At 36.7% G+C, this 14,234-nt stretch overlaps 2 protein-coding genes across 4 annotated transcripts; both read right to left on the bottom strand.

Moving 5' to 3' along the window:
* Positions 1-1,166: 1,166 nt before the first annotated feature.
* LOC123707425 (ceramide phosphoethanolamine synthase-like) lies at positions 1,167-4,864 on the bottom strand. 3 transcript variants are annotated; one of them, XM_045657455.1, is made up of 6 exons: positions 4,747-4,864; positions 4,152-4,652; positions 3,879-4,083; positions 3,326-3,612; positions 1,975-2,167; positions 1,167-1,783 (listed from the first exon to the last, which is right to left on the bottom strand). In XM_045657455.1, the coding sequence occupies exons 1-6, from the start codon at positions 4,808-4,810 to the stop codon at positions 1,369-1,371; spliced, it is 1,665 nt and encodes a 554-aa protein (XP_045513411.1). In that variant the 5' UTR covers positions 4,811-4,864; the 3' UTR covers positions 1,167-1,368. The 3 variants fall into 3 exon arrangements, with proteins under 3 accessions (XP_045513411.1, XP_045513412.1, XP_045513413.1); XM_045657457.1 differs by having other exon boundaries at positions 1,169-1,783; positions 4,152-4,261; positions 4,747-4,861; XM_045657456.1 differs by lacking the exon at positions 4,747-4,864 and having other exon boundaries at positions 4,152-4,728.
* A 1,244-nt stretch (positions 4,865-6,108) lies between these two features.
* Positions 6,109-13,478, bottom strand: LOC123707168 (poly [ADP-ribose] polymerase-like). The gene is made up of 20 exons (XM_045656999.1): positions 13,247-13,478; positions 12,503-12,641; positions 12,201-12,352; positions 11,937-12,118; positions 11,244-11,529; positions 11,054-11,156; positions 10,325-10,502; positions 9,781-10,000; positions 9,598-9,708; positions 9,041-9,152; positions 8,759-8,924; positions 8,528-8,681; positions 8,301-8,462; positions 7,997-8,133; positions 7,777-7,913; positions 7,541-7,698; positions 7,353-7,473; positions 7,116-7,275; positions 6,497-6,685; positions 6,109-6,258 (listed from the first exon to the last, which is right to left on the bottom strand). The coding sequence occupies exons 1-20, from the start codon at positions 13,349-13,351 to the stop codon at positions 6,195-6,197; spliced, it is 3,036 nt and encodes a 1,011-aa protein (XP_045512955.1). The 5' UTR covers positions 13,352-13,478; the 3' UTR covers positions 6,109-6,194.
* Between the last annotated feature and the right edge of the window lie 756 nt (positions 13,479-14,234).

Raw genomic sequence — 14,234 nt, 5'->3', positions numbered from 1 at the left:
CAGTTAATTACGACATGTAACGGAACACAGAGATCTTGATTCAAAGTTGAGCAATTAAAAAAGACGAAGCTCGCGACCCGCGCAAACTAGAGCTCGGCTTCGATAGCAACGATGCTAAGTTCAGACAGCACTGCTTTTTATATTTATGTATGTACGTCGATGTGTTTATCCTAATTTTGCGAATCAAGAAAAAAGAATGCAACTTGATGCCATCTTTACTAACATTCAGAAGGTGTTTGACAAACGAACCCCATTCCATAAATATATTATTATTAGAAAATGGCGCTACTACCTTTTTAGGTCTGGGCTTTAGATTTCTGTATCTGTTTCATGATCATTTGTTAATCTAATAGGCAAGTAGGTGATCAGCCTTTCGTGCCTGACTCACGCCGTCGACTTTTTGGGTCTAAGGCAAGCCGGTTTCCTCACGATGTTTTCCTTTACCGTTCGAGCGAATATTAAATGCGCACATAGAAAGAAAGTCCATTGGTGCACAGCCGGGGATCGAACCTAGGACCTCGGGGACGAGAATCGCACGCTGTAGCCACTAGGCCAACACTGCACTTCGTTTTATATTAAGGTCCTTTGGTCACATTGAGACAGTTCAAAAACGTTTCTTTAGAAAACTTTGCAGTCGTCTATACTCGCTTGGTCTATTTTAAACGTGCGAGGCTCGTTTAAACTGTTTCGAGTTAGACACCCTAAAACTATAACGTGACTTCATGGAACTTCTTTATTAGAATTAAAAATTTAATACTAATACGGCATCGAGTTGTCTCTCTCCCTAAAATATGGCGAAAGGGCCGATGGCTGGACATGCGTGATACTCGTGAACGGGTGCTACTTGTGCTGACTGGTCGTACTTGAATCCGTGTATGCGGTGATGTTAGTTATTTCGACTATGTATTTGTGTGTAATCGTTGTGTAATATTAAAAAAAAAAGTGGCGGAGAGTTTATTGCCAGTTCTTCTATTACGTTCTACGCCCTTGATTTGAGAACTGGCCGTAAATGTAAAATTAGAAGCATTTAATGTATACTTCTTTTTTATTGACGTTCATAAGTGTACATTGCGTTACCTATATGAATGAATGATTTTTGACTTTGACTTTGACTATACTCATACAAGGTCAAGGACTTAAAAAAGAATAAAGTTGATATCGAAACACGTAAAGATGAAAGCATAATATATTTCATGATTATTACTTTGAGCAAATAAATTCCTTAAAAATTTCCTAAATTCTTAACTTAACAATAAATATGGAATAACTTGATATAAAATCTACAATGGAAATGTATAACGCTCAGGTATCTGAAGTCTCGGCGTACGTCTACCCGAAATGTTACTACGAAGTAGCCTCTATGACGTTTCATATATTTTTCTTGACGACCGGAGTGGGTGGACTGCTGAAGTCTCTGCGAAAGGATTCCCTCAGGTCCTCAATTCTGTGTTCACCGTCGGGGAGCTCGTCAAGCAAGCAGGCTTGCACGTTCTTGTCGAGGGTGACGAGCCTCTGGCGCGAGTTCTTGAACTCCTCCACGAGACTGAGGTTCCTCTTGATGCCGTCGACTAGTCTGACCACGGAGTACTCCCCCATGGCAGCGCCCTCTTGTAGCTTCGTTCCCGCTATCTTCGCCATCGATGAGGTCTTCACGTCCGTCACGAGCTGGACGAACCACTGCCTCAAGTTATTCAGGATCGTCACGGGACCCTCGTACTCGTTCGGCACGATCCCGTCCACCTCGGATTCGAAGAATGACAGCAGCGGAAACCATATTCGAGTCCTGAAAACCAACAAGTTTAATCGAAATATTTTAGAACTGGTCGAAGTCACCCCCAAACTTCCCTCTACCCTACTAACCCTATTTCAATTGTCAGCTTCAAGCATGGGTTGTACGATTTGGATGAAACTTTTACTTTTTCACACAATAACTTTGATTCCCACACGATTCAACAATAAAATGCGAGAAAATACCTAGAAGAATCGTTCTGCATGAGCGCCTGGTTGTTTGAGAGCGTGTGGTAATAGAGGAAGAGCCGCGATGTTATGTAGAAGGCGATGAAGACGTCGATGGAGTAGTGCTCGTGCGCAGCCAAAATGAAGAAAATACCGAACATGTTCATCACCCACGTCAGTATATGCATCAGGTACAGGCTTCGGGAGGTGTCTGCGAACATACACCTCTATATATATGCATGTATTAGATTATTGACGATAGGCAAATAAACCTTGAACCAAATGAATCTTTGGACGTTTCTAACTCAAACTCGGGAACTTACAAAAAAAGTTTCAAAACCGAGCTTCGAAGACAATTCACAAGAGCGTTGACTCGCCCCATTACGGGTACGTAAGGTAGATATTAGCCGATTTATAATACGATAAGATGTTAAGTAAACATTCATAATTATTAGGTTATCTAATGAAAATATTTTTATTGCTACGATACAAAAGATAGCTGGACTTCTCGGATGAAATTGTTTTTGGTAAGAAGTGCATTTAAATATATGTTATTAAAATTATGAATTATATGTACTTTCCTTTATCGTGAAGCAGGCGGCAAAGCAATAATAAACATTTATTTTGTTTTGCTCTAAGTCGACGTAATTTTACAGAGGCAATGGTGCCATATCGTTATGTAAACAAATAAACAAACCCGCACTTCCTTATGCGCAAATCGAAATTGGTACAACAAGATAAAACTGATTACATTAATTTAGAAATCGGCGACATTGATTTATTCTTAGATATTTAAATAATTTTATAACGTTAACGTGAAGCGTCCAGTTTTATATAATTCTTCGCAATAATGAATATTCACGCAAAATCTAAATCCAGGAACTGATTTGAGGCAGCAAGAAATCGTCATAAGACGACGTTCGCCAGACTTTAAGTCTTAGAATGAAAATTCATTTTATTTCTTTAACAATGGATGAAAATTACAATAATTATTGAAATGACACAAAACAGTGAAATTGTATCTATGAAATAAGTTCATATATTCCTGGTACAACAATGGTAACTGATGCTAATTATTATTCCCAAACACGAATATATTAATTTGTTTTTAATGTAACAATTGATGTAGGTCATGGTAATTATAATACTTCATACAAAACAATATAAAGAAGAGAATTATTTCGATGAGTAAAAGCCTCTAACCCTAAGTTTTGATCCCTATTATATCAGTAATTACATATACACACATTAAATTTAAAACAAAAATTTGTTGTAGTTCTAATAGTTAACTTGTACAATGCCACACAAAGAAACCTGTGGTCACTTCTATATCATATATTTATCAATAAAAATATGTGAAAGTACTCACATTCAGTGATGAAGAAATTGAGTAGAGTCAAAGCGACTGTGTGCCCAGAGAACATGTAGTCACCACAAGTCCGCACGCCCCTGACTGACATTCCAGCACCACTCCATATGTCGTAGGCCTGCTGTAGTCTTCTCCCCCAGACAGTCAGATCATCGGCAGGTGGATAGAATCTAGGCTCGCACTTTAAGTGAGAACCGGGTACGGACAGCGATGTTATTAGCATTGTAAAACATCGCAACAGAAACACAGTCCCGGCCAAAGCAAAGAACCTTCTAAGAATTATAAACCTAAAAAAGAAAGGTAGGTCATAATTTAGGTTCTTGTGCTCTCTGTTGTGGAAGTGGCAGACATATTTTACAACAGTATTATTAGATAGATTATTAAGAATATATGATGACTTTGAAAATATAATTCAACACCTTTATTTTATGTAAGAGAAATAAATTAATTCACATTACTAACTAAAATTAAATTACATTAATATGTAAAATATTTTAAAATTATTTACACAATATGTTTAATAGAGCTACACTGTATAAGTTATGTAACTTACCTATGTTTATGGAAAAAAAGTACTATTAGCCAAATAGCCATAAGTAGAGAACCAGTAATTTCACACATATCAAAAGCCCATGGAATATGGGGCACATTATCCAGGAAGAGATCAGGAAGGGGTGGATACTTTTTCATATCTGGGACCTTATCATGCACTATTACCATGACCACCGCCGTCACCCAGGTCACTAAGAAAAGATAGCCTGCAAATTAGAAATTTTTAACACAATAGAAACAAAGTACATTTTTATGTTTAATTAATAATATTTACCCAATGCGATGGCTGTTTTCCATATCTCTGGTTTTAATTTTGATGCCTTTATGTCTGTGTAATTGGTCACGCAGTCTGTACTTCTTCCATACACCTCATTTTGTAATTGACTATGAAGATTATAACTTAAATGTGATAAATTGGTGCCAACAAAGTTTATATTTGTCGCGGGGTTGGATAATGAATCATCAAATAAACCCAGCTCACACATAGCATTTCTATTATTTTTTTGCAACTTCTTCACTAATAAAATAAATCTTTTTCGATCGCCTAGTTTTAACTTATCAAATGGATAGTCGTAAAAATCTCTGTCTAGAAAAGATAGCAAACATCGACCATCGATATCCTGAGATTTGCAAATTTCTACAATTAAACTACTTAATTTCTCTTTATGTAATAATTCAAGAACTTCTTTGTTGCTCCATTTTACTATATCCGCATCCATGTTCACAACACTGGAGAAGATATACTTCACAATGAAACTAAAATTATAATGTAGCACTGCAAAATTTACCCTAATATTAAAAATATATATTTCAAAGAGAAAGTGCAAACATTGTTTGAAATAATATTACATTGATATTATACAGCTAACCTTTGTTTTCAATATCCCAACTACGCCATACTTGTTTGTCAAGTGAGACATTGACAATTACCATTGCTTGTAGAGGTTAGGACAAATCACTGGCATCGCCTTTAGATGAAAAGCACGTCTGTGCTTTACATAGCACTAATTTAAACTATTTGTACAATAAGAATATTTTCTGTATCAGCATGAACATTGACAAGAATGCATGCTGCAAATATCCTCAAAAAGTATGTAAGGAAATTGAATATCAAGAAAACACTTTTTAAACGGATTGAAGCTATGTATTATTATTAAAAACTTATAATTATTTACATAACTTTAATTTTTTTCCGACGTTTCTCGTGCTTTTCAGCGTCCGTGGTCACGGTGACTGCTTCAATCCGTTAAAAAAGTGTTTTCTTAATATGTAAAAGCTATGTTAACAAAAGACAATACTAAATTGAATATCGTTTAAAATAAATGCTTTTATCGGAGTTATTATATTGATAAAATAATTAAAGTCGCTAATTGTTTGTGGCATGAATAGTAAAAATCCATGTTATTCACATGGCCAGTTATTTTATGTCGCCTGTTACCTTGTCGGAATACCAACAAAACTATTTATATACGCGCCAGAAAAACAAACAAAAGATGTTGTTTATTATAAAGCATTAGAATAATAAACAGTTCGTTTCTAAAATATTTTTTAGTTATTATACCAATTCGCAATTAATATTCATACTTCAGACAGGACAAGGTGAGTCGGGTCCGCTAGTTGATATGCATATATGACATCGGAAGATAACAAAATCCGCAAATTCCTAGGAAATATTTTATAAACTTTCGTACGATTCTAATTAAGAGATAAATAATTAATGAATGAATTCTACGTCTACATTTTCGCAACTTTATCATTTTCGACATCTCGTGGTAAATTTATAAACTAAAGAATAAATCCATGCGTAAGATTCTTAATAGCCGTTAATTGTTAATAGCGGTTTGTGACTTTTTTTAACAAATCAGAGCGCACATGCCGTTTGGTTATCGCTTACTTATTATTTTACGCGTGAGTACAGTAAGTTTATCAATAAACGAAAAAATGAGCGTAAAATAATACAATTTATCTCTCGTTTAGAATCCTACAGAAGTTTAGGAAATACATAAAGTTGCGGATTTTGTTATATTCCGGTGACATATACATATATATCTATATGTACTTAAAAATTTAACGTTACTTTAATATAACAACTTTTTAAGACCAGGAAATTATAGTGTCAATAAAACCTGAATTCGCATTTTATTAAGTCCATGATCCGAGATCGTGAAGGATATACTTTTGAACTTGCGGAACTAGAAAGCGATGGTCGCATCAATAAAATAAAACAGCAGTCGGTATAAAATTATATAATAATCGGTTTACATAATTACTATTAGTCAAAGTTAATAGGATAAATATAGCACCAAAATATCACAGTTCATAGTATTTGTAATTGCACCAAGTACTTTATATTCACTTGCGCTTCGTCATAAACGATATATCTGGTAGAAATGTTTAGGAATATACTGTAATATAATAAAGATTACATACGTGACGTTTGAGTTTGAATTGAGTCGTGAGCGAACAGGTTACTCTGAATTACTACGTACTTTTACGTTACTACGTTAAAATCAGTGATTGAAGTCTTCGTAGGCAACATACTGACCGACCACAATCAATTTCGGAATCGGTCATCAATCAGGCTTCATGAACACGAGAAGGTTTAAGGCAAAAGGATACTCGTTGTGATTCAGTACGAGTTCGTAGCGGTCGTCTCTCGTGTTAGGAACTATGGCGCCCAGCGGGACTTCCGTGCCGTCGGGTAAAATCTCCGATGCGGCGGGATCCGGCCGAAAGCGACCCACGCCCCAGACAGAGTTCTTGCCCTGCGGTAGTTCGGTGACCGGCACCCTACCGGTACAACGTTTTCTGGAAAAGTGTTTACTAATAAAAAGGAAATATTGAAGAGATATTCCTACGTCTCTCGTGCATCCCAATTTTTTTCAAGGTCAAGACGGTATTCTATCTCATTCGATATTATTAATAATAATGTCCGCTAAATTGCTAGCGCAGGAGACGTTGACCTTTCTTTGTGATCCTAGAGTTACTCGAACTAAAAGTCTTCAGTGAATAAGCTATCTCGCTCTTACAACTTCATTACAAACATTGACGAAAATATTAATGTGGTTTAAGTTTTCATTTTGTTTGTTTGTTTATTACTGTTATTTTTTGATATATTGCTTATGTTCTAATGTAATTGATGTGTATGTGTGTTAAATTTGAGATGTCATATTTTCTTGTATTTTTTAACCATACACATTGTGTTTAAGAATGTATATATAAATAAATATAACCGTACATGTTTCCCAGGGCCACCCGGCACAAGAGCAGCACACCGGCGGGGTGGTCGGGCGTCGTGTACGCGTATTGCGCGGACTTTGTGACGACGTCGGCAAAGTAGATGCCCTTACCGAACATGGCACCCGTCTTCTCGACGCCGTCGGGGGCTATACGAAGTCCTGAAATTAGAATCCGCATCACCGCATCCGCATCGAGGATACTTCGATAAACGTTCTACATCAATTTCGTCGCAAACCTTGCAGCAAAATGGCCGCCACGTTGGAGAGCCGGGAGCCGTGCCACAGGAGCTTCCGGTTGGGTAACGCGGCATAAGGCTCGAAGCGCTCCGCTTCGCCCTGTCGCTCGACGCTCAAGATCTGGAAACCGCCGACCTTTAGACTCGCAGACCGCTAGAGCTGATTCGCTAGGGATTAGAGATCTCACCTGTTGGACCTTAATTTTACAGGAATGGGCCGACGACTGAGTGTTCACCAAGTACCTCATGACCGTGTCGTATTCCGGGGAATCGGTATCGAGAGGCACGATTTCGGTCTTCAGTTTCAAGTAATACTGTTGCATGAGGCCAATTTTTACATCCATCTCTAAATAAAACATTGTCGAGCGTCAGAAGAATCAGGTTCTAAGTACAAAAAAAAGACGGTCGAAATAGAAGAAGGTACCTTCGTGCAATATTTTATAGGTAACGTGGGTCTTGGAAAGATCGTCGAGCATGTTCATCTTCGACCTAATCAAATCCACATTATCCAGTAATATCAACTTCTCGAAGTTGCCTCTGTGCGGTATTTTGGTATAGAATCTATAAAAAAATGTGCTAAAATGAAATTGGCAAGCACATTAAGCTCCGAGGGGGATCGGGGCCGATGCGATTAGTGAACTCGCCTAGTGGACAATTCTTCAATCCTCGTACGGTCTTCCCGCCCTTCGCTGACGACGGCGTACAGATCGCCCAATATGCGGAAGCCGGACGATATCTGCTCCTGCGACGGAACACCCAACGGCATTTTGTTGGTGTCGATCTGAAAGCGGTCGAAATTGTGAATCTTGTCAGTGATAATTTTACCATAGCTCATTATAAACTTGACTCAAACATTAGTGCAGGATAACATCGTGTCAAAATCTACATTTTAACGGATGTTCGGGTTCACCTCAGGCCGATCTCAGTGATTAAATAAAAGCGACTCACGTCCATGTCGGCGATGGTCTTGTTCATGATGTTAATGTCGAACAGCAATATCATCAACTCCTGCACGGCGCGCGGCAGTTCGCTCTGCGAATCGAGGCACAGCTGCTCGGTCTCCCTTTCGGACAAATCGGCCATTTCGATCAGATCGAACTTGCCATATTTCTGAAAGAATTACAAATTGTAAAGAAATGTAAGAAATTAAAAAAAAAACTGAAGGCTTCTCGTACCTTTTGAAAATTGCGTCTCCGGGTCCAGAAGTTTCCAGTTTTTTTATAAAACACGTCCCGGAAGAAAGCTTTCGCCTCCCCCAAATCGTCAAATTCTTTCAAGTAGTGCTTCGGTTCGGAGCCTGTCGGTCCGCAGCTTCTCACCACGCAGTATCTGAAAGGTCAATCGAGACTCAAATGACCTTTTCGTCACATAACCACTTTCATTGGGCGAAGAAAAGGATAAGAGACCGTTTCTGAACATCGGCGACCAAGAGCTGCATGGTGTAGCTCCTGTTGGTTCCGTGCCTGGCGTCGATGTAGACGCGGTTCAGCGTGGCCGAGTACGGCTCGCCCCTCTCGCGATACACGTGGGCCAAACGCTCCAGGCCGGTTCCCATCACCAACGGGATGCCATCTGAAGGATTTAATGAGCCATTCCATCGTAACGTGTCAGTGAGAACGAAAGTTCTCAGAGAAACTTAAACGTAATGTTTTAAAATCGTTTCCAATAAATTGAAACCCAGAGCTCACCCTTGACTTTCAGGGTGGATATATGAGGTTGATCCGACTTAAGAATGTAAACACCTCCGGAGACTCGAACTGGCTCTCCTTCTAAGACCTGTCTGGGCACACGCGAGTAGATCTAAAAAGAAAATAGTTTGAAGACACGTTCCTCGTACGAACACGATGGCTAACTATAACACAAATTATGAAGATGTTTACATTTTCCACCTTACCAACGAGGATGTCAGGAAATAATTTAAGAAACGGGAAGATTGACTTTATTTTGCAGTAGAAACATTTTTCTTGAAATAATAGTTCTTTAATTTTGGTTGTCTTTTTTTTATCGATTAATATAGTTAAATAACGTATGTTTTCTGTTTCGTATATTTAACAATGTAATCTGTTGTGGCTTTGTATAATATAATGTCTCAGGTGTTTTCTTTTACAATATGTATATGTGTATCTGAAAGATTACTAACAAATTAATTAGCAAGCTCGTGTCCGGGATTTATCTCGATGAGATGCAAAACTTTTTAATGATATTGTAATGAGGTTTGATGAATGAATAATAAATATAATCTCACATCCGAAGAGAGCTCGGAAATGTTATGCTCCTCTATGAGCTCGATAGACTCGAGGACGGAGAGAGAATTCTTTCGCGATTCTACTTCATCGAGAAACGACGCTTGCACTATCTGTAATTAAAAACACTTTACAAGTTTCAATTATTCTTGTATCTCCATTAAACTGTTTGACCCGTGACTCACGTGAAAGCCGCCCAACTTCATCCTCTCGGTGAGGGCAGTATTTTGTTGATAATCCTCTTTAGCGGCGATGACGGCCGCCACGGTATCCACCAGCTTGGGGGCGACACACCCGCCCAACTTCAAAACGCGACATTTTATGGTCTCTTTATCTTCTTTATTAGAGATGAGAATATAAAACATAACATTCTTGAGCGGCGGCACAGTCGCTTCCATTTTGATTCTGTAAACCGTAATTTTTATATTTATTTTTCCACACAAATAAAGAAACTTAATCCACTCGGTAGAGACTTCCATCCGTGTCACCTCGACGTGCATCGTTCCACAACTGAGCGTTTTCTAAGGCAGTTTTTGTTGTGCACCACCGCTATGTGGAACCAGCTGCCCACTAAGTATTTCCGAACCAATTTGACTTAGGGTCCTTCAAGAAAAGAGCTGACACTTGCCGTCCTTTTGGCAATGTGAGCGTGCATGGGGGGCCGTATCACATAACATCAAACAAGCCTTCTGCCCGTTTACTTCATGTTACATAAAAAAAGACTATCACCGTTTCGGAGGCGAAGGCTGGAAGTCATCAGAAGGTTCGTCGGCAAAGATCCTTATGCCGATACTGGGTTCGTAATCTTTGAGAGCAGAGTAATGCTTCAACTCGTCGGGTACAGTCAGAAGAACCCTCTGCGGTGATTTGGTCGAATATGTACACCAAAAGTATTCACTAATGAAACCTGAAAATCATTAATTATCAACTTCTTTATTAAATTCCTTATTATAATCCGGCAGTTTACTGATCAGGATCAATTCATATTTGTGCTGCAGAAGCGAGCCATTCGGGGAATAAGTTTAAGAAATTTAATATTATGACACTATCTGGTCAATTTATTCTTGAAGCCTTGTTGTATATTCAAAAAAATACATAACATCAACATCATCATATTTAACATATTTTCTGTTGACGTTTATAAGTGTACTTGGTTACCGATATGAATAAAGTTATTTTGAGCTTGATAAGGAATTACCTCATTATTTTAACATGCAATAATGGACTTTACAGAATGAGATGACAAAAGGAATATTTAATGTTAAAACACTTTTTGAGCACTTCAGTCAGTAGTGAAAACGATAGAATTTTAATAACTATAAAGTGAACGGGCCAGTGGCGTATTATACAACTTTTTTATTAAACCCTTGTTCTCGTCTCTATCGTCTCAACTCAACATTTTACTAAATGCTTAATGAAGTGTTTAATTTGGTGATCTGCACATATATTTATACAAACCTGAACATTCATAGAAGAACGTCGTTAACTTAAGTTGTCCGTTACATTTAGGGCACGGTTGTAGAGCACCGAAGACCATGCAGTCCGCTAAGAGATCTAGAGGCTGAAATATTATTCATCATCAATCCAGTACATTTCTTTTGGAAAAGTGGTTTCATAACAACTGCATTCAAATACTATAATTATTTACCTCTTCTGTTCCTTTAAACATGTAAAGGTTATTCCATTTACAAATGATCTGTAAATCTTGTTTCGATAAAGTCCTCAAACAAGATTTGTATTTGTGAAACAGTTCGCTTTGTACCTTCACAGCCTCACTTTCCAATTTAAAAGATGTTTCAGTCTTAATTTCTTTTACATCTATTGCAGTCTTTTCTATGTTTTGTTCGTCTTCATCTTTAATTTGCTCACCAAGCTCTTTACACTTGGATGAGGAAGTTCCAAACTCTGTATGAGGTGGGACTATGTAATTTTGTCTATAACAAATTTAACAATTTACTGAGGTCGTCTAGAGCAAAGGGTCAATAACAGTAATATTTGCTGACTAGGATATGGCATATGTTAATTTTACTTAAGTCAATGTGAAATATAAAAAGTTACCCCTTTATATACTATAAAGAATATTTTATAGTCTGGCTATAAAAGTTAAACTCAATGTAAATCTTAAACTTAATCACATGCACACACCATCAAGACTGCTGTATCGCAATACTATAATAAATTTGTGTAAAGATTGCTTAAATGTGTAATTAAAGCAATCTTTATTTTTTCCTGTTATCATGAGGTACCAAGGAAATCAGAACAATTACCGAAGCACCACCTAACATTTTATATGAAAGTCCAATAGATACTCTATACTGAAAACCTGTTAAATATTACATACCCAATATAACTTTTAATAATTTCTTGATTGCTATTTGTTAAAAACTCAAAGCCCGGCAAATATTCACCACTTCCTGGTAAATTAAATTTATTCCTGACATTTGCAAAACATTTCACATGATAATAATATTTAATTTCACCACGTTTTTCCTCATATTGAATTTTAGAAATCCGCAACTCATTCTGAAAAAAGGAGCAATATTATCATCATCATTTTGTGATCACAATAAGAGATTTGTAGATTGATAGGTTTGTAGATACATGCCTTAACAATATGAATATTGCAGAGTCTGCATCTGGCTCTAGAATTGTTACTCTCTTCTACACCATATTCAGAGAGAATGGCTTTATCTCTTTCATTAATTACCAGGCCTAAAATGTCAAAAACAGGAGCAGCGAAGTCTTCTGATGGATCAACTGTAAATATAATTATTTATACATATATTAACATTCTGTAGGGACACTGATAATAAACCAATGAAAACAATAGGCTCATATGAACATATGATGTATAAATAAATATTTAATATGTGGTCAGGTAGTCTGTAATTGGTGTATTAACATTACCTAGTTTTCCCTTGATTCTTAGTTGGTCATCATATTTAAGTTTGTTATAATCTTTAAATTTTTGGATTGTTCCTAAACGCTTTCCTTTCTTAAAGAAACATCTTTCATGGTGCCATAATGGTGTGTAAAAATCTCTTGGCTAAAAAACATATATATTTCAAATTATATAAAAAAACGAGAGCTCAAATTATGTAGTGGCATACCTAACAGAAACATTTGTATATGCAGTTGTAAATTGTAATCATTAATATAAACCAAGTACGCATCGGTTGCGCAACCAGTGATGGCAACTTGGGGGTTTCCCTTCAAAAAGGTTTTAAATGCTTTTTTTCTACAACATACTATATTATACTATATAATATTGAGTATATATATACTACATATTATATACTACTTAAATGGATCTATAACTCATATTTGAAATTACATCTAAAAGCGAGTCATAACAAAAACTTCAGGGAGTTTTTAATCGATATGTGGTTTCTGGTATCTGTAGTTGGGTCCTAGGGGAAACATTTTGTAGGAATTGGCAATTGGCATCACTAGCACAGTATCATGTGTCAACTTCGTGTTGTTACTTTGTATAAGTTGGCTGTTGGTCCCTTAGGACTCTTATCTCGTTCCTGAATATCACCCTAAGGAAGTTGCTAAGGAAAGTATAATTTACTCACACTAGTCACGTGATCATAACAAAAAATTTTGGGCCACGGCTAATATCCCTGTTCATGCCTAATTTTTACTTACCTTTATTAGAATTCCGATACGTAATTCACCTTTAGTAATATTTTCTTTGCACTGTTTACATTTTGATGTTGACGATTTAGAATATTCAACTTGATAATTAAACATTGATAAGTATTTAAAAATTTGCCTCGCAAAATTGTTACAATCTCACATAAATTAAATAAAAATGATATAGACAGGAATACACCGCATCAAGCGAGGGCCAAGGAAGAACTAATTGTAATTAGTAACATATTTCTCGTTACCGCGCTTTCGAATTTAATGTGATCGATGACATTTGTCATTGTCTTGTTCTTGCATATCCACAGACATATATCCATACACAAATTATGATTACGCTACGTACATATACATTTATATTGTTGTCACTTAAAAATTCTCATTTCTATTCGGAAGCTTACAATTTTAGGATTTATATGTTACAAATGTTTGTAGCTGCTATGCCACTACAAATATATCGAAAAACCGAATGGTGTTTAGCCTTGTCGAAGTGGCATGTGAACGACAATTTCATCCATTGGGCGATGTTCCTCACGTAGAAGGGCGTACGGGTAGCCGCCTGTAACCGGTGGATATGGGAGGGGGTACAATGCGCGAGACTACGCTAGCATAGGTCATGCATGGTCGGATTTAAGCCTTGTCTGTACAAGTCACCTTGTGTCTAAGGGATAGAAAGAATTATCGTTACGAAGAAATAGATATTAAGTCATGATTAAAAATCTATTTTGAATACTATTTGGACAACTATGAGTTTTATATGAATATCACAATATTTTTGTGTCACATTAAGATTAATTTGTAGTATATTTTATATTAATAAAATTATTTGGACATTAATCTACTATTTATTTAACGACTTCCTGATTAATTTAGTAACGTAGTGCTTTATTACTGCGGCGCCGACGGAAACGATTTTGAGGTATGATATGTTTAATTAAATTTAACTTACCTGCCATACTATCAATTTATAAAGTAAACATTGTAACAG

The sequence above is a fragment of the Pieris brassicae genome, chromosome 3, assembly GCF_905147105.1.
Source record: "Pieris brassicae chromosome 3, ilPieBrab1.1, whole genome shotgun sequence".
In the NCBI taxonomy this organism is placed as follows: domain Eukaryota; kingdom Metazoa; phylum Arthropoda; class Insecta; order Lepidoptera; family Pieridae; genus Pieris; species Pieris brassicae.
This window is presented reverse-complemented; position numbering and strand designations above follow the sequence as displayed.